The following is a 20,761-nucleotide window of genomic DNA, read 5'->3' as shown; positions in this document are numbered from 1 at the left end:
GGGTAATGTCTGTGCATTCTGTACACCACTTGAACAATTCAACAAGAATTGCTCAAGTAGAGTGCATAGGCTGGTTATAGCAGTCGTCGTTGGTGCGGCATCTCCACAATCCTTGGGTTACCTTCTCAGGCATCTGTTCGCAGATTTCCCTCCTGTACAAAAAAAAAACAAGAACAGATGATTTGTCCTATAACAAGCGCACAATTTGCGTGTGCACAATCATACTCACCTTATTGATTTCCCATTTTGTCATTTTCCAAAACAAACTTTCTTGCAAGCCTACTAGGAAAATTTTTCCTTAAGCAGTGTTTCCAGAATGGAAAATAAAAGATCATCATTAAAGTTTCCGAAATGAATTTTATCGAATAACATTTTTTCCTTAGGTTTTACATGTTTCATGTGTTCTGGACTTTTTCAGTACCTAACTTGGGCTATATGAATCTGTGCAAATAATAATTTTAGAATTATGTGGGCAAGCATTATTGCACCCGCAATGAATAGCTTGAACTTTCCATTGTAATTTTCATACAAACTTCAAATGACGTGTGCACAGTCAAATTGAAAGCAAATAAATTGAAATTTTCAGGATATCATAAGAACCCAAAAAGGCATCGTTTAAACATAGGGGAGCAAAAATTTCAAAATTTGCATCAGTCTAATAAGCACCCTATTCGACCTGATGCAAAGTGCTCTTCAGGTAGTCGAGAGTTGGTGTCGCCAATATGGCCTTTCGGTTAACCCGAATAAAACATCTATTGTTCTTTTTACGGAAAGACGAAACCGCGATGGAATTCGACCTTTACGTCTTTTTGGCACTGAGATTAATGTGACTGATCAAGTATGTCGGAGTCATTCTAGATTCCAAACTTTTATGGACAGCTCACATTGATTTCAGAGTCAAAAAAGCTTGTATGGCCTTCGGTCAATGCCGGCGAACCTTTGGTAAAACTTGGGGCCTCAAACCTAAATATATCAAATGGATTTACACAACAGTTGTTCGACCAATATTGGCATATGGATGTCTTGTGTGGTGGCAAAAGGGCGAAGTGAGAACAATCCAATCAAAATTGGGCCATCTCCAAAGGATGTGCTTGATGGCGATGTCTGGTGCGTTCTCTACAACTCCCACAGCAGCGCTCGAGGCCCTTTTCGACGTTGCGCCACTACACATACATCTTAAACAAGAAGCACTTTCTTGCTCTTACCGTTTATGGGTACTGGATCTACTGGAGAAAAATCCAGTGAATCGTAGATCTACACACACTTCGTTGTTTCCACTTTTGGTGAATTGGGACAAAATTGTCCTTGCTCCAAGTGATCTCACAATTGCTTGTCACTTTCCTTACAGGACATTTACCACACAATTCCCTTCACGGGAAGAGTGGACGTCTGGCTATTTGGAAAGAAGTATATCAAACAATGTAGTATGTTACACTGATGGCTCCCTTCTTGAAGGTAGAGCTGGTGCAGGAGTATATTCTCGTGAGCTAAGGCTGAATCAGTTTTACTCACTTGGTAGAAACTGCACCGTTTTTCAGGCGGAAATACTTGCTCTTATGTGTGGAGTGCAATCAGCACTTCAACAGCGCGTAATGGGTAAAGTCATATACTTCTGTTCAGATAGTCAGGCTGCTATAAAAGCTCTCGCTTCGGCCAACTCAAGGTCGAAGCTTGTTATCGCATGTCGAACTCAAATTGAGGAACTGAATTCAGTCAACTCTGTAAACCTTGTATGGGTACCTGGCCATTCTTCCATCGCTGGAAATGAATTGGCTGATGAGCTAGCTCGCGATGGAGCATCGCATGACTTCATTGGCCCTGAGCCGGCTATTCCAATTTCGAAGTGCTGGGTGAAGCTTCAGATAAACTCTTGGGCGGCAACTCAGCACAAGCAATATTGGAATAGTTTGGAGTCGTGTCGTCAAACAAAATTGTATATTACTGAGCCATCTCCAAAGGTGGCGAAGTATTTAACAAATCTGTCAAAGCAGAATTGCAGTCTCTTGGTCAGAGCGTTGACAGGCCACTGCCGACTCAACTATCACATGGCAAATATTCGGCGTGCTGACTCATTTGTGTGTGATAGTTGTGACTCCGATTATGGAACTTCGTATCACTTGATATGTAACTGTCCAGTTTTTGCGCAAATGCGATTCCAATTACTTGGTAAACACTTATTAAGTGAAACTGAATACAGAAGCCTGAATCTTCAGGACATTCTGTTATTCTTAACCCGCTGTGGTAATGAGCTATAGGCTCTCTTTACGCTCATGCGTTTTGCAGTACCCTTTTTAGGGCGCTGTTCGAACCCATTTGTGGTATGGAGCTACATGCTCTCATTTCGCTTATGCGATCTTCCCTCTTCAAGGGACACCACTCCTATTTCCTCCCATCTTTCCCTTCCCTTTCCTCTCCCATCGGGTAGATGATGAAATAGGCTCAAATATGGCGATGGCACAAATCTCCCAACTGGTGGGGAACGTGCCTTTGGAGCCGGCCTTCTGATACCTGATACCTGATTGATTGCGCCTGTACTATAGGCAAGAAAAACAAAGTGCTCGAATCAAATTTGTGTGTGTATGGGTAATATTTAAGATAGGATAAAGTGGGAGGAGAAAACGACGATCAACAGGAAACCCGGAACAGATGATGATTTGTGACGGGAAAATTTTATTTATGGAAAAGGAAATCAAGTGAGAACCGGAAACCCTGAAATTAAGAAATATATTAATAAAAAGAAAAGAACAGAAATTTCTTGGTTGGTCGGGGAGATCGAGTTGAGCTTTCCCATTCGGACCGCCGAGCTGAAAAGTTATAAGCTGAAATATTAAGTGCAGTGAGAAAATCCAGAGTAAAATTAAAAAGTTTTAATGATTGCAAGTAAATTAAAATTATTAAAAAATCGTGAGTCGCGCAATTGAAAGTGTAAATAATTAGAAGGCAAGTTAGATCGTGAGTCGAAAAATATAAAATTAGTGCGAGAAGAGAAATCGAAGAACAGCCACAACCCGATGGCGAATCCACCTTGGGGTCTTTGCCACGGAATCGGAATTCGAAGGTAGCTGGAGAAAGGTGTGAGTGTGGCATCAGAACCGTGAAGAACCGGATCAATCGGTGGTGGTATCAGGCGTGATTACCCTGGGTGTGCTTATCGTCTCGTGGTGGTATACCACTATAAGCACATTCGGAGAGCGTTGGTCATCGGCAGAGATTGCTCGGCCCACGTGCGTCACACGCTACACTTGAACGCTGAATCGTGGAAAGGTCCTTAGGGGGAAAGTTTTCCCAACGCCAGCGTGATCAGCCCGACTCACGTCCACGTCCCAAGATCGGAGGTCCTCCGAAATAATACCACCCACCGACGCCAGAACGAGAAACCACGCCGACACGATCTGAAATAGTATTGGAGCCTTCCCAGCGTCTCCTCTATAGCGCTCCTTCTCGACGCTCGATCGGAATCGAGCGTGCTGTCGCGATCCCGCCAGCGTCGCCGCTACCCCATGCGCCTCACCCACTTCCAAACCCGACGCCTGCATACCCGAGTTATCAGCACGGTGATACCCCACGAGATTTCGCCGACGCCAAGCCGATGTGCTACTATCGGCTCCATCGGGGTTGAACCAGCACGATCTCCATCGGTCATCTCGATAACGAAACCACAGCACGGTTGAGGTAGGACCGAATCGACATCAACTGTAAGTAGAGACCCGCTGACACACACTATTACACCACACCAAAGTAGGGAATATTTTTGTGATTAGTAGGGGAAAAGACTAGGGTTAGAGGGGTAGGAAGACTCACGTAGAACAAACAACACGAAGGGGAGTGACGTCACGAGCAGGGACTGAGTGACCATCGAGAAGTTCGGTACCGTAGGCTAGCTCCTGCTCCGGGAGAACTTTCGATGGTTAGTCAGTAAGAAGCTGTCTCTTACAGGAGGTAGATCAGGGGACTGTATGATCGAAGCTATGAAAAAAAAAAACAAATTTTAACAACAAAACGATCTTTTCTCTAGTTTGTTTTTAACGAGAGTTGAAATAAAATTTTGATTTTCTCTATGCAACTTAATTCATAAACGGATCAAAAATTTTTGGGAAATCGTAGGAATTTTATACCGGAATTTGGGAATTTATGGGATTTTGGACTTGGGAGTGATTTTGGAGTTTTGGAAAAAACAAAGAAGGATTCTGTTGTTGGGTAGAAGCATAGCTTGCCGGGCACTCGTGATCGGAATTCTTGGTAGACGACTCCGTCGTCTGGCGCTAAAGCCAAGGATTTTAGGACCCCTAGCAGGATCCTCCTTACAAAATGACCCGGAATCTTTTTTTAAGATTTACAAGGGCACATAATCTATATAAATTTATCTATCATTCTATACAAATAAAAAATAGAGTGTGTTAGTTTATCACGAAATGGCTTGCAAGCGGGCTACCAGATTTTGAAAGTTCTGAAGTGATCATGAAACTTTCCGACGTGTTTGTGTGCACAAAAAGAAATAAAAACGGGACAAACGAAACGATTAGTTTGTATGGGAATCTTACAAAGCAAAAAATAACAGCATACTACAAGGCAATATAACATTTGCCGGACCCACTAGACATAAAATAAATATCATCTGTTACCACGAACAAGCTCTATGTTTCGCTGTAGTGTTTTTATTTTTTGAGATATTATATGTATAAGAATAAGAAAATTTTAAATTGGTCCATTCTCTCTACAATTTCTTTCTCCATTAAAAGACTATCTTTTTCATTATAATTAATACATAAGTGATAATACGATGATTTGTAGTCTTAAGAAAATTGATTACTAATATTATCCACTGTGCTCAATGTGAAATATCTCAGCATCTAGAGATGACCAATGGCCGACTTATGTCAAAGCGCTAACCTGTATTTAATGAACAAGTTTGGTGTTCTTATTGTATGCTTTCTACTAGTGCACATAAAAAAAAATTACAGTGGTTCGATGCTTCCTACGCAAGATTTATGACTACAAAGTTTTAGCATAATATTTTATATGAATTTAAAGCTGTTTCACCTTAATGATATCCAAAAATATTTAGTAAATAATAAATAGATCGCGTTTCTACAGTCAAAATCAAATATGTTATTACCAAGAGGACCTGAAAATAATCACTTAGCCATGAAAAACGGCGTGTTTAAAAAAAGTAGTATAAAAAGCTGCAAAATTTTAATTTTAAACATTTTACAGCACAGATTTTGCAGTCAAGGAAAATAGTGCCCAGTGTTAGATACCACGGACTCGATAGCTTTTGCACGCAAGCCTAAAATATTGCCCAATTGCAGAGGACCCCTCGGCTTTCATAAAGCAAGTAACACATCACCATCCCCCTCTCATCCCCAAAATAATCTGCATTCGGGCGCAGCCGGCACCGTCATTGTTTGTTATATCAATGAGAGCACCAGTATTTACATATTGAGGATGCTACTGATCCCGAGTAGTTCCTGATTCCCTGAGTAAGTTAAGCTGTAAGTATAGCTATTCTTGCAATAAGGGGTCATGCACAAATTATGTCACGCTCCAAGGGGGGGGGGGTCAAGCCAAGCGTAACAAGCCTTACAAAATTATCAGAGGACTCATACAAAAAACGTGTCAAAGGGGGGAGGGGAGGTGGTGAAAAAAGTTGAAATTTAGCGTGACATAATTTGTGTACCATCCCTAACGAAGTAGCAACAGTGGGCGGTCAATCATACTCATGCTCATGATTATTTCGGTATCTGTTTCATGCTTCGATAAAACCATAATGTTATATTTCAAGAAACTTTGAATAGTGAGTGATGCCATAATTTCCGAGATGATTCGATTCTGTCTACTGCTCCAAGATCAAAGTTCAAACGTCCATTTTCATTGGCCCATTTCATTATCTATCTCAACCAAGCTCAGCGTTGTCAACTGGCTAAGGTTAAGGGATTAAATCCGTTTTAATCAACCGCAAAGTTTCCAGTATATATCACACGGACCATAACGTGGCTGCAGAATCAAAACCGTGATAATCGCACACCGCCATAATAAAGAAAGCATTCATCCATGAATGGTATCTATAAATTAGCTTAATCTCTTCATACAGCTTCTGTTTGTGAGCACACGTTAATGGGCCAATGTTTGTTCATTACACTACCGGACCAGATAGCCGTCGCTCGAACGTGATCATGGAGTTCAGTCCACTGGAGGATGTCAAGGTGTTTTGCGGAAAGTTTGTTAATTAGATTGATTTTTGGAAAGTTTTTCAACTAGATTGGTTGAAAATCAGCTTTCAACATGAGTTCAAAGAATAGTGCACGAAACCAATATTTGGCCACTTTATGTCGTAAGTACAGCTAGTTATTTATTACAATACGGTGAATTACTTGGCTATCAAATAAGTTATTAAAATATATAATGTTTTACAGATAGTTTCGTATGGCTGACTGTTAGTGTTCGTCCCAGTCCACTGCTTAAATTGTCCCTAATAGTAATAACATAATAGTGATCAGCTAATTTGCATTTATTGTGATCAGTAGACTGATGCAAATTTTGAAGTTTTAGCTCCCCTATGCTTAAACGATGTCAATTATGATGAAAATGATCCTCCCAAAATTTGAAAAGAATCGGAAGAAATTTGGTTGTGCACACGCTATTTGAAGTTTATATGGAAATTACTATGGAAAAGGCAAACCTTTTGTATTCAGTCCTCTGACTGCTCGTCATAATAATCTATGTAAAAGTGAACACACTCATTTAATGTGAAAACTTTCCAGCTATAACTTTGCCGAAGACCACATTTTGATTGGACGTAAGGATAATTTGTTATCATCAATAACAAAGTCTATATCATGCTAAAATGATCAATCTATTACTTTCAGAGCAACACTGCTTTTTGCTGTAGAACATAGTAGCCTGGATTACTTTGACCTATGGACCAATGCACGAGTTCACTATTTGACGTTTTAGCGGTGCCGTCTTATATGTGTGACCATGGAAACCAGTGAATTCGGCACCGCTCAAACGTCAGATTAGTGAACTCGTGCATTGATCCATGGACCGATGCACGAGTTCACTATCTGACGTCTAAGCGGTGCCATGTTATTTACGTGACCATGGCAACAAGTGAATTCGGCACCGCTCAAACGTCAAATTCATGAACTCGTGCACAGGTCCATAGACCAATGCACGAGTTCACTATTTGACATTTGAGCGGTGCCGTATTATTTACGTGACCATGGAAACGAGTGAATTTGGCACCGCTCGAACGTCAAATTAGTGAACTCTTGCATTGGTCCATTGCCCATTGCACGGTGACGTCATCAGACAATCGCTCTCTTTCCTTTCTCGCGGAATCTGAAAACAACGGTGCCAGTACCTGTCAAAGTTGACAGGTACTGGCACTATTATTTTCAAGTTTTGTTGAAGAGCGAAAGAGAGAGAATTTCGCCGCGAAATGCCTAATTCTTTCCGCCAGGAGCACCACTGTTGCCTCCTGAACAACTGGTGAAGCATGCTACATGCAAACCCACTTTATGATGATGAATAGCAATTTATCATGACGTCCAATCGAAAAGCTGTAGCTGGGAGGATTTCACATTAGAAGAGTTTGTTCACTTTTCCAAAAAATGACGAAGAGTTAGAGGGCTGATCACATAAGATTGGCGTTTTCCATAGTAATCTCCATATAAACTTCAAATGGCTTGTGCACGGTCAAATTGTTTTCGAATCACTTCAATCTTTGGGAGGATGGTATTCACCATAATTAAAATCGTTTAAGCATAGGGGAGCAAAAACTTCCAAATTTGCATCACTCTTGTGGTTAGTGTATCAGACTGAATGTAATTTGAAGCTGCAGAAAGAGAGCACTGACAAATGTATCGATTTCTTCAAATCATCAAATTGCTGGTGAATTATTCTAGAAAAACTTTATTGGACTCACCTGGTACATCTATCTTCCGGTAAGGTACCCCGAGGCAAGCGGGACAAAAAAACGACAGTACAGATAAATTGTTCAATATGATTAAAAAAAAATCAAATCAAACGGCACAAAAACAATATTGATCGTTACCAATAATCAATCATGGTAATTATTTCATTATGAACACATGTTTGATCATGTTTGAGGGGCCCAGATAGCCGTAGCGGTAAACGCGTAGCTATTCAGCAAGACCAAGCTGAGGGTCGTGGGTTCGATTCCCACCGGTCGAGGATCTTTTCGGGTTGGAAATTTTCTCGACTTCCCAGAGCATAGAGTAACTTCGTACCTGCCACACGATATACACATGCAAAAATGGTCATTGGCATAGTAAGCTCTCATTTAATAACTGTGGAAGTGCTCATAAGAACACTAAGCTGAGAAGCAGGCTCTGTCCCAGTGCACAGTGGGACGGATTGGGGTTTTAGGAGGAAAGATGGAACTCACGCCTTCAATTGTGATTTTACGTAAAAATGATGTTCTACAAAGTTGTTCCTATTATAAAAAAATTTTTTGGTCGGAACGAAAATTAGGGTGGCCCTTTGTAAAAAAAGATAACCTTAAAAACTTTTTTATTTTAAGGAATTTTGGTACAGTTTGTTCTACAAAGTTGAAGATCAGAAAATCTTAAGCTAATTTGACGAAAAAAGTTTTTTTCTAGCTCAAAAATTGACCGTTTTAGAGCATTTTTCGCTATTGATGTAGGGTGGCCCTTCAAAAACAGGTTTTAGTGTTTTATTTTTTTATTTAGAGTTTTTCAGCAAAATTGCCTTCCCATCACCTGTAGAGTTGATTGAAACGCATATTTTGGGTCCTGCATAATTTTTCCGATGAAGAGTTATAAACATTTTTCATGAAAAACAAACATTTTTCCACTTGTAGATGTATTTAAGGCAAACAAAAAGTTTTTTTTTTTTTGCAATATAATGATTTCCTTTAGGCTTTAAATATGAATAACAAAGTATTTTATTTCATATTCATATAAAAGTACTTGTGAATATATTCAAAGGAGGTTAGCAATAAAAATAAGGAAAATAGTCTTCTAAACATCATCTAAACACTTTTGTTATGGGATTCACCAGCCTCAACGGAAAAAATTCTGATTGGAAGTAACGAATTTTTAATTACCGGAAATCCGTTTACAAGTAATTTGTGCATCGTAGGAGATAAAGCGTACCTGAAACGGTTGATTATTAGAGTATGATTTATGATTACGATGCTGACTTTACAGTCCAGATTAAGGAAAATAACCATATGCATTATTTATTAGAGCTGTTTTGGAAGATGCTCAAAAACTGTTTTTAACAGTTATGTACTTATGATCCAGTCAGGCGAAGAATAATACAATTTTTATTCATATTTTAAGCTGAAAAACGCTATAATAATATCAACGATTTTTTTTTTTATTTCCCATACTCTACTCTACTCTAAACCCATAAAATGTTATTTTTTGTTATAAAATGTATATAACTCTTCATCAGAAAAAATGCTCTAATATTCTTTTTCTTGGCATTACATTCCAACTGGAACAGATTTTGATTCTCAGGTTACTGTTTTTAAGAGCACTTCCACAGTTATTAACTAAGAGCTTTCTTTATCATATTTGTCATTTTGCTATCGTGTATCGATGATAAATGATGTCTATGAAAGTAAATTAAATTTTCATGACGAAAAGATGCTTGTATCTATTCGTTTCAATTAGCTTTATCTTGTATGTTTGCGTTCCAATTTGCTCTAAAAGTGATGGGAAGGCAACTTTCTGTCAAAACTTAAAATAATAAAAGTAAAACACAAAAATCTATTTTTAAAGGACCACCCTACATCAATAGCGAAAAATGCTCTAAAACGGTCAATTTTTGAGCTAGAAAAAAACTTTTTTGGTCAAATCAGTTTAAAATTTTCTGATCTTCAACTTTGTAGGACAAACTGTACCAATATTCTTTAATATAAAAAAGTTTTTATGTTTATCTTTTTTTACAAGTGGGCCAGCCTAATTTTGGCTCCGACCAAAAAAATTGTTTTAAAAATAGGAACAACTTTGTAGAACATCATTTTTACGTAAACTTACAATTGAAGGCGTGAGTTCCATCTTTCTTTCTAAAACCCCAATCCGTCCCTCTGTGCAGTGGGGACGTAACGCCAGAAAAAAGAAGAATGTTTGATCTAATTTAGGTGTCAATCATTACCCGAGGAGGAAAGAATAACTCACAATAACTTAAAAATACCATATTTTGGTATCATACCATAATTAAGTATTGCTTAGTTGTCAATACCTCATTTTGGTATTATAATGATATATGAAAAAAATGTTTAAAACAATTAAAAATACTTCATTTTGGTATTCAATAGCAATTGAGGACTGCTGGAGGTATTGAACTACTATTGGAAAATTTCAATTTTATATGAAAATCGATCATGTATGATAATCGATTTAGGTATTACAATACCTGATCTAATTATCAGCTTGGTATGTGTAGAATATGCAGAAGGTATTATTTGAGATATTTTACCTCTTATGCAGGGCTCATTCATACCTCATTCAGGTTGTAAGTATTGGAAATTATCTGGTATGGAATACCTCTATTTGGTATTCAGTAGTTATTTTCTTCTGCTCGGGTAGCTACATAATGCTTTTAGAAGACAACGTTCGATGGACGCAATGTCACATTATACAGTCGACTCTCCACATCTCGATATCGAAGGGACCATCGAGATAGGGACAAATCGAGACATAGGACAAATTTTTAATGAATACTATATTGAAAATCATTCCGTTACCAGGAAAATAATAAACAAACAGCCATCGTAAATTTTTTGGAAATCTCAAATCTAGTCTAGTAACCTTTGATAACGGAAATATCGACATTCGGAGAGATAATTGGGAATGCAAATCACATCGAGATAAGGAGGATATCGAGATATGGAGAGTGAAAATGTATGCAGAATGGAGGGACCTGAAAAATCAAAGGCATAGGGAGATATATCGAGATGTGGAGAGTCGACTGTACTTGATATTTGATGTTTTTTTTTATATAAAAAGCAGTAAGCAGAGTGTGGAATGATCAAGAATTTTTCTTTTTTTCGATGCCCACAGAGAATTTAATTTTAAAGTTACTGTCGCAATTGTTACAATGCCCTGTAACTATGTTGTTTTGTAGAGAACCGCTTAAAGGGTGGTACTACTTGTCATGTTTGGACTTCTGGATCGTCGTGTCTGGACTTATATATTGTCAACACAATATTTTCCGGCTAGTGCCATCATGAGAATGACTTTGAGCGAAAAGATCACATTTAATTTATTACCAACTTTTGATTAAATCACTGGACTGAGATATAAGCGAATAAATTGTTTGTCCACTATAACCCGCTATTCGGTTAAGTATATTGTGGCCGGAAATCAAGATTTTTGCTCGGTCCATTCTGTGAACGCATTTTTGAATATTTCTGGTCGTCAACGCTCTGACCCAACAAAACTTTAGTTTTCAAGCTATCGTAGTGTCATTGATTTCGAAACTCAAGATTTGGATTCTTGAAAATACACGCGAATAAAAAATATGGAAAGTGTTAAACTTAAGAGCCAGTTCGTGAGATATTGTACGTTTAGCTTAAGTTTTGTCATTGGGGTGATTTCTTACCTGTTGACTAAATCAATAAATAAATAAATAAATAAATAAACCGCAACCCCCTCTCTAAGTGAAGTTGTATTGATGTTCTCCGATCAGGCTGAAATTTTCAGGGATTGTTCTTCTATATAAAATAAGATGGTTTGCAAAATTTTGGAACTTTATATTAGGGAGAAGTGGAACAAAATGACCCCCAATGATTTCATATCACTAAATTGACTAAATTGAAAATCACTAAATCAACTAAAATTGAAATTTGGCATGATTACTCTACGTTATATAAACTTTTCGATTGGCATGGTATTTGGATTTGGAGAGTACTTCAAATCGAAAAAAAAAATGTTTTTCATAAAAATTTTAGTGATTTTCAAATGGATTTTTTTCTTGCCAACCGAACTACTTCAAAAATCTAAATAAAACGTTTTGTAGGGCAACTCATGGGCTTTCATTTGAGGTATAATCAAGACATGCCGTTTCAGGAATTTTCGAAACAATTTTTTTTTCGGGTTGGTGTTTGAACTCGAACCATTTTGCGAGTACCGCAAACCCCTTGTATAGAGAGGTTGCATTGATGTTCTTCGATCAAACTGAAATTTACAGGAGTTGTTTTTATAAATAAAAGAAGATATTTCGCAAAATTTAAGTTTTTTATATTAAGGGGAAGTGGTACAAAATAACGACTAATAATTTAATATCAAATATATATACAAAATCAAGTGAACTGCTATAGCTATAGTAAAAATGCACGGATTTGTATGAAATTTGGCATGTTTACTTAACGTTATATAAACTTCAAAATGAACATGGTATTTGGATTTGAAAAAATGTTTCAAATCGAGAAAAATCTTTTTTTTTTTGTAAAATTAGTTTTTGTTTTTAAAACGACTTATATTTTGTCAACCGAACTAGCTCTCGGGCCAGGGATGGGAAATGTACTGTAGCAAACATTTACCGCCTCTACATTCACATCTTTCTACACGACCATCAAAATCCAAAGCAAACCATGACAGTCCAAAACAAAAAAATGTCACGGCTCTTCAAAACTGTAATCTTCTTCTTCCCAACGTTTATTCAAACCCGAATGCGAAAAGACAGTTCTCCGACATTACCCGGAAAACCATTACCCGGAATGCAATTTACCGGAAGACCATTACCCGGAAAACCATTTACCGGAATGAACCATTTACCGGAAAACCATTACCCGGAAGGACCATTTACCGGAAAATTATATCTCCATTTCTCGACTTTTTTCATTCACGTCCTTTAAACCATTTTATGGTCATTCATGTCAGTATGTTGACTTAAACATATTTAAAATGACCAGCAAGGATAAGGTTCTTAGTTCAAAATACATAAGCACCAGAGAGGAGTCTAAGATATCTTGATACTTGATGATGTCAATATGCACCATCTTCATATATTTGCATTTCATAAATGATTCACCCTTCTTTCAAAAATAAGCTGTTCTTTCAACTTATCTTTTCAGCTTGTCTTGGCTGAATTGGCTTAATTTGGCTACAACTATGTAACTTTACGTTTAATATTCGACCGTCGATTCACCAAGTGTCCAAATGTTAATAAATAAGCAATGATCAGAATCTTCAATACTTTTCGCCGAGTGGCAATTCGCCGAATGTCGTTTCCGCAAACGTCAATCAACCGATTGTAAATCTCCAGTATATTTCTTTTTCTAGAATGACCCATTTCGGGTCATCTGATATTCACCCTTCTGTATTTGGTTGGCGGTTCTTTCGAATTCCACCGATCTCGGCATTTTTGGCAAAATGCGTTTAGTCGAAAATGACCAAATATCTTATTATTTTGATTGCTTAATGTTATTTCTTGTTTATTACACTGGCATTGAATTCATGATACAGACATTCAGAGTTATGACATTTGGAGAAAAATAGCACAATCAATCAAATTCAAAGGAAAAGTAGATGTTCCAAAAATGGACGTTACAATGGCGAATAGTGTCCCTACTCTCAATCATCAAGGCACTCTTAGTTTTCGTCTTGATTTTTTTAGCTTTCCCCAAACCATAAAGCTGACATGAGAATTGAACTGCTGTATGTTGCTACCCTCGCAAGATAAGTGTTTTTTTTTATATTTTCATACAATATTGAAATTGGATTCTGATCTGTTTTAACGTAAAGGAATAAGAAAACCATAATAACTTAACAAATATTTTTAAATGCTGAGATGTTCCATTTACTCAAATGCAATCTACCTTATTTGTTAGGCTTTTTTCGATTTCGATAATGATGATACCTTCCAAGTGGTCCTTGCCTGTAATATTTAGTTTTATAGCCTAAATTTGAAGACATAGTTTTCCGATCTGTATAAGGCGATTCTTTCCTAATTAGGTCGCCAATAAAATTACATGTTCAATCAAATTTTGGTATCGTGATATTCGTTCATAGTTTAAGGCTTACGTTGCGGCAAAGTGAATTTATTCAGAAAGATCAAGTTGAGGTTGGTTCAAAATTATTTCTGGATGACAAATTTGACAACGTTTCAGAGGCAGAGTACTTACATAAGCTGAGAAGCAGGTTTTGTCCCAGTTGAGTCGTTACGCCGGCATGAAGAACAACATATTTGACCCATAGCTGTTTGGAGATGTCTTTTGAAATAGTGTTTATGGAAACCGAGGGAGTCGAGAATGTCCATGGTTAGCGTGACATAATTTGTGCTGCGCATCAATGAAAGCGAAAGGTCGTCGAAAATGGAAGATTTGGCTTTCCGGGTAATGGTGCATTCCGGTAAATGGTACATTCCGGTAAATGGTTTTTCCGGGTAATGGTACATTCCGGTAAATGGTCTTCCGGTAAATTGCATTCCGGGTAATGGTATTCCGGGTAATGGTCTAAAATCGAAAAGACTCGAGCACAGTGGTAACACGATTTTTCCGGTTTTCGGGGTTTTGACTTTTTACCCGGTAATGGCGGCATAAAATTGAACTTGTTTATATGTATCGCAACGGAATGATTGTGCTCTTGCTGTTAGCGCTAATAGATTTCACTTAGTTGAAAACAAAAGTGAAATATTAGCGATTGAATTATTTGACATTTTTTTTCTATCATTCACCTTGGAATGGCTGCCCGAAAACGATCATAATGGAGAGACAAAAACATTCAAGCAGTGTGTGAACCGTTGGCAGCGCAACGCCTGATGGTATTGATGCTGCTGTTGCTTTGTGTTTTGGTTGACTGGCAGAATCGATGAACTGTGGTAAATTGTGGTCACAGTTCCCAAGCCTGGTCTACAATTCAATATACAGTATTGGACAAAACATTTGCAACTTTTTTGATTTTCCATACAAAATGACTAACTTTGGTAAGCTAGACATCAGTTATTTATGGACCGATTTGAATGAAACTTTCACAGAACATCAGATATAACTTGAATTTTAACATATATTTTTGAATAATTTTTCCAACCACGAGTTTAAAAGTAATAACGGTTTGACTAAAGTGTAAATTTCGACGAAAAATTTAAAACTTTTTGTCTCAAAATCTGATAGCCCAACACGAAAACTGTCTTCAGCAAACTTGTCCATCTCGTCAAAATCTACAACTTTGCTGAAGATACTATGAAGCTTCAATATGTTTAGTTATGTCAATTATAAAAAATCGTCAAAAAATTCACTTTAGTCAAACCGTTACTGCTTTTCAACTTGTGATTGGAAAAAATCACTCAAAAATATATGTTAAAACTCAAGTTATGTCTGATATTCTGTGAAAATTTCATTAAAATCGGTCCATACATAACCGAGATATAGTTTATCAAAGTTGGTCATTTTGTATGGAAAATCGAAAAAGTTGCAAATGTTTTGTCCAATACTGTATCTTTTTCTTCTTCGAGGCCAGAGCCTTCTTCTTCTTCTTCTAGTTGATGAAATTTTCTTTGAATTAAGTTAAAGCTTAGAGTTAGCATTGCATATAATCCATAGAACATAAATACTATGCTTTTTTTTCAAAAATATGCGGCAATAAAAGAAAAACTGGGAACTTCTTCGTGTGGCCCATTCAAAAATTTCATATAAAATGCGTTAAAATGAGGTACCGTTTTGACTCATGTTCCGAACACTTAAGGTCAACAGTTGCTTCAGCTGTTGGGTGTACCAATAATAATGTTGATTTAATTAGTCTTAGTATTGTATTTGCGTAAAAGTATGGAACAACATTTTGATTCAAATGCCGAACACTGTGTTTATTCTGTCTCATATTCCGAACAGCACGAATAAATCGTATTCAAATGAATAATTTTTCAATTAAATTTATGTGAGCTTGTACTACTGGTCACAAACTAGAGAACCATCACTACTCCCGCGGTATAAATTATATTGGAGACGTTAAAATTGAATTGCAATTGACTGCCATTTCCTTGTTATTTGGTGACATATTTCAGCGAAATTTTTCAACCAAATCGCCTTACAAAAACCCAGTGTTCGGAATATGAGTCTGTTCGGAATTTGAGACAAAACGGTAGTTGGATATAAAATTAGCCATATTAGAGTTATGGAATTTGTGAATGGAATCAATCAATTGTAAGATTTTTTTTTTAATTATTCGTTGATTTATAAGACGAGCTAATGCAAAATGGACCGAATCTACAATTTATCCGGAAAAAAGTGTTTCCTCTGTTCTCGTCGATTTTAGACGTTCGATGTCTTCACCCGCTTCGCAGGAGCAAGCGTCAAGGTCGAATTTCAAACACAACTCTCTATACAAATTATATAGAAGCCAAAAAATCTAACATTCTTCTACGAATTATTAAATGTTTCCCATTGAAAGGAATAATCACCTAAAAATACTATTGGGAAGCTTGAACAAGTCGAAATGTTTTGAATCTACATAGCAAAGAACCAACCGAAATGTCACTACACCCCTTTGCATTTGAGGCCATCATATCTTTGGACCGAACATCTCATTCACAACTCAAATCCAATGAATTAATTTATGTCATCTCAAAACGTGCAGGGAGATCTGCCCCGGGCCCCTCGAAGCCCAAATCTGGCACTGAGGACACCATCGATTCAATATGATAAACGAACCGGATAAAACGTATAAAATCCAAAACACAAATCATCAAACAACAACCGTTCTACCCTAATCGACGTTCAAATGGAAAGTTTAAATGAGGTGTTTCATGTATGAGGAAAAGCATTTTACTCCAGATCACGCCTATGGAAACGCATGGTGGCTTGTGTTTGATCTTATTTGAATGACAGAACAGTGTGTGTTTAAGAGTTTTAGTTAAATTTTAGCATTGTAATGCATTGGATTCTGACATTTTACGGAGAAATTGTCAGATAAGCTTTGATCTGTGCAGGTCGGATTATTTTAGTCTAAATTTCATCACACCGAGGCAAATTAAAATGGCAACACTCTGCTTTTCAAAGTATTTCGAAGAGATGATGTTGTATTTCACTAGTAAAAACTGTCACTAATTCATTCGTATCCTCAATCCATTCTCCCCAGTAAACTTCCTGCCGTTTAGTTATGGAGTTTGTTGCGGTTGGACCTCGCCATCGCTTCCGATTCTGCTGTCATACGATTCCCCTCTGCCCGGTGGTCCGATCACATCCGAGGAAGCATCGTGGATTGGAGCGTTTCTGTGCGTTGGAGGCTTTTTCGGAAACATAGTGTCCGGATGGATGGCCGACCGCTTTGGCCGCAAGCTGACCGCTTGCCTGGCTGCGATTCCTCAGATTGTACGATGAGTTCGGCGTGGAAGTTGATTGATAGGTACTTGCCGTTGATGTCGCCTTTTGGTTTCAGATTGCATGGATTTTGGTGATTACTGCACAAAATGTGTACTACCTGATGGGGATGCGGTTTTTGCTGGGGTTTTCGGGTGGTGTTTGCTTCATGGTTATTCCAATGTTCATTGCGGAAATCGCAGAGGATAGGTAAGTAATTTTGGAAGCGTTGCACAGTGGGATGAAACTAAAACTAGCTGGTCATAACCTTTTATGATTGTATTGAGGACAGTTGTTCTTTAGCGTTTTGAGCAATAACACAAAATATTTGTCAGATAAAAGCAATTAAGATAGCTGACATGTACATGAATAACCTCTATCACTTCTGCAAAATTTATGAACTTTTAAATTTAAACACATTAACTTAGTTTTAACCCTCAAATAGGAAATAAGAGGGGAGGTGGTTTTCTTTTTATACTCTTTATTTTTCTATGAGGGGGGAGGAGGGGTAAAAAATCAGTGAAAAAATACTACGACATTTATGAGTGGGCCCTAAGAGATTTCGACCGGCTTTCTTTTGTTACGTTACACTGTGCGATGGTTTTTATTTAACCTTTTCATAATCTTCAAATATAGAATACGTGGATTGTTGGGCTCTACTTTGGTGTTTTCCTGCAACTTGGGCATCTTGTTGATGTACATTCTTGGCGACTGTCTGCCGTATGCTATGATACCGTGGATTCTGTTAGTGTTCCCACTGGTTTTCCTCGCAGGATTTCTACTCATACCGGACACACCGTACTACCTTATGAAGAGAAATGATTTCGTTGTATTATTAGATTTCGTAGTATTTGACAGCTCAATAACTGTTTAGTTATATTTTAGAAATCGGAAAATTCCCTCAGGTTCTATCGGGGCTATCATGCAAGGACGGAAAATGTTTCCATCGAGTTCAAAAAAGAATTGGTCAAATTGAAGGATGCGTTATACAGCGATAAGCACAACGAACAAGAGCCGCGTATCACATTTCAGGATCTAAGTATGGGACATAATACAAATTAATTTAATGATGCAAATTTCTTGGAAAATGTTATTTTATCTCTTTTTCTAGCTACTGCACACGCCACAAAGGCATTTTTGATTGGTGTCAGTCTGATGGCACTCAACCAGTTCTGCGGTTGCTTCGCGATGCTTAATTACACGGCTTCCATTTTCAGCGAATCAGGATCAACACTGTCAGCCAACATGTCAGCTATTGTAATTGGTTCGATTCAAATGGTCGGGTCGTACCTGTCTACTGTGCTGGTCGAGCGTGCCGGACGAAAGGTAGGTTTTCAATTCCTGGTACATATCATTACATTCATTGGAGCAATTTAAAAAAAAAATACTAACGAGCACATAGAAAAAATCACGTAAATTTAAGTTACAGGAACCTGACATATAATGAATGAGAGTGTCATATACATTATGGATCAATTAGTTGCAAATCTAACCTACTGAATTAAAAATAAACAATATACAAAACATAAACAATAATAATGTAAAAGCACTAATCGTCTCATTTTACATTGGAACATCGGATAGTAAACTATTTGGTGTTCATTTTACACATTCTTCTTCTTTCTGGCGTAACGTCCCAACTGGGACAAAGCCTGCTTCTCAGATTAGTGTTCTTATGAGCACTTCCACAGTTATTAATCCGTATAGGCCTGAGTGAAAGCAAAAATTCTAAAACCCTTACCGCTCAGCGAATTCTTAATGGATTCAAATGATATTTTGTCAGTATATTGACACACATATCTAGTTTCTAGAAGTGAACAGAGGAGAACGGAAATATTCCTGTGGCTGGAGTTATTCCGGTAGATCACTGGGTCAGGTCGGGTGAGAAGGGTACTGTGCGTTGGTGCCCCTGAAGGTAGGCAGATTTCAAATCACAGATAATTTCCGGAATCGGCTATTATGTGGCCACTACATGACAGAATTTTAAGAAAATTGCATCAGTGTAAAGCTTTTGAGAAACGATTAAATTGGATAACTATGAGTTTTGCATTTGATTAATTCTACAAATTACCATTTTCGGGTCCCGGGACGCCTCAAACTTACGATAAAGTGAATAATTTGTATCTGAACATCTATGCCAAGCATATGGGGACGCATTTTAGTGAACAATTATGTTTGATTTCTACTTTTCGAGAATTGAAACGGTTTAGTATCCAACAAATCTATAGCCGGTTCTTCAGGGCATTACGTCCAAATATCCACATCCAGTATATTTGAAACGATGCAAAACTCTTCATTTAGGATGTTGAATATCAGATCTTAATGATTTATGCAAATTAAAATGATTGTCATTGCAAATAAATAAAGGTTACTTGGCATGTCCCGAAAAATAGCCCTTTTCTACCCGACTTGACCCAGTAACCCACCGGAAAAACTCCGGCCACAGGAATATTTCCGAGTTCCTTTGGCTAGTTCTAGAAACTAGGAATGTGGGCCAGTGAACTGACAAAAAATCATTTGAATCCGTTAAGAATTCGCTGAGCGATGAGAGTTTCATTATTTATGCTTTCACTCAGGCCTATACGGGTTAACTGAGAGCTTTCTTTGCCGATTGACCATTTTTGCATGTGTATATCGTGTGGCAGATACGAAGATACTCTATGCCCTGGGAATCGAGAAAATTTCCTTTACGGAATGATCCTCGACCAGCGGGATTCGAACCCATGACCCTCAACATGGTCATGCTGAATAGCTGCGCGTTTACCGCTACGGCTATCGGGGCCCCGATCATCTTACATATACAGGATTTCAAAAAAAAATAATGTTCTATCATTTGCCAAAAACCATATTATGCATCACTTTTCGCACTGTAAATCTAATTTTGATCTCATTTTTATTACCAATTTGTCACATATTTTAGCGTGAATAAGCAGGATCGACACTGGACACAAAGGCAAAAAGTAAAAAGAGGATTTCCAGCTTATAGGGGAGATACTGAAACTTTTGGAAGATTACATTCTGACTTATTTAATTTGCAGATATTTTTAAATTAAATTGACCGTCGCTTACTACTTGCTTATTTAATTGATCTTCATCTGATGGAAGCATTCGAGAGAGTACTCTATATCTTTCTTTGAATTCCGTGTCTTGAAGCTTACGGACGTGGACAAGATTTTTTAATGCGGACATCAGGAATAAAGCGGAAGAAAAAATTTTGTTCATGGAAACCCTTTATGACGGAGGGATTGTTAGGTGATGGTAATTCCACTTATGACCAATTTGCTTATTGTGACTTCCAGCTTAATAATATTCTTTACGCAAATATATGGTTTTGCAGACAGTGTTGATGACCTCGGGTTAAAAACAGAGTTTGCAGTAAAAGCTTTGAATTAATAAAAATTAAAATTGTGCCCATTATATGTATCGGGAAAGGAAAGACGAGTTGACTAAGGCGACAAAAGTTGGATTGCG

At 37.5% G+C, this 20,761-nt stretch overlaps 1 protein-coding gene across 2 annotated transcripts in view; it reads left to right on the top strand.

The window, feature by feature from the left end:
• Window positions 1-6,140: 6,140 nt before the first annotated feature.
• LOC5568779 (facilitated trehalose transporter Tret1-2 homolog) overlaps window positions 6,141-20,761 on the top strand; it is a 38,404-nt gene continuing 23,783 nt past the window's right edge. The window contains exons 1-6 of one of the 2 annotated variants that reach the window (XM_021845022.1): window positions 6,141-6,331; window positions 17,070-17,302; window positions 17,370-17,500; window positions 17,927-18,116; window positions 18,176-18,329; window positions 18,402-18,616. In XM_021845022.1, the coding sequence (XP_021700714.1) occupies window positions 6,283-6,331; window positions 17,070-17,302; window positions 17,370-17,500; window positions 17,927-18,116; window positions 18,176-18,329; window positions 18,402-18,616 (972 nt within the window). In that variant the 5' untranslated portion in view covers window positions 6,141-6,282. Of the gene's footprint in view, window positions 6,332-17,069; window positions 17,303-17,369; window positions 17,501-17,926; window positions 18,120-18,175; window positions 18,330-18,401; window positions 18,617-20,761 lie in introns of both variants that reach the window. The other variant, XM_001658094.2, reaches the window with a different exon arrangement.

Source organism: Aedes aegypti, chromosome 2 (assembly GCF_002204515.2).
Source record: "Aedes aegypti strain LVP_AGWG chromosome 2, AaegL5.0 Primary Assembly, whole genome shotgun sequence".
Taxonomy (NCBI): Eukaryota; Metazoa; Arthropoda; class Insecta; order Diptera; family Culicidae; genus Aedes; species Aedes aegypti.
This window is presented reverse-complemented; position numbering and strand designations above follow the sequence as displayed.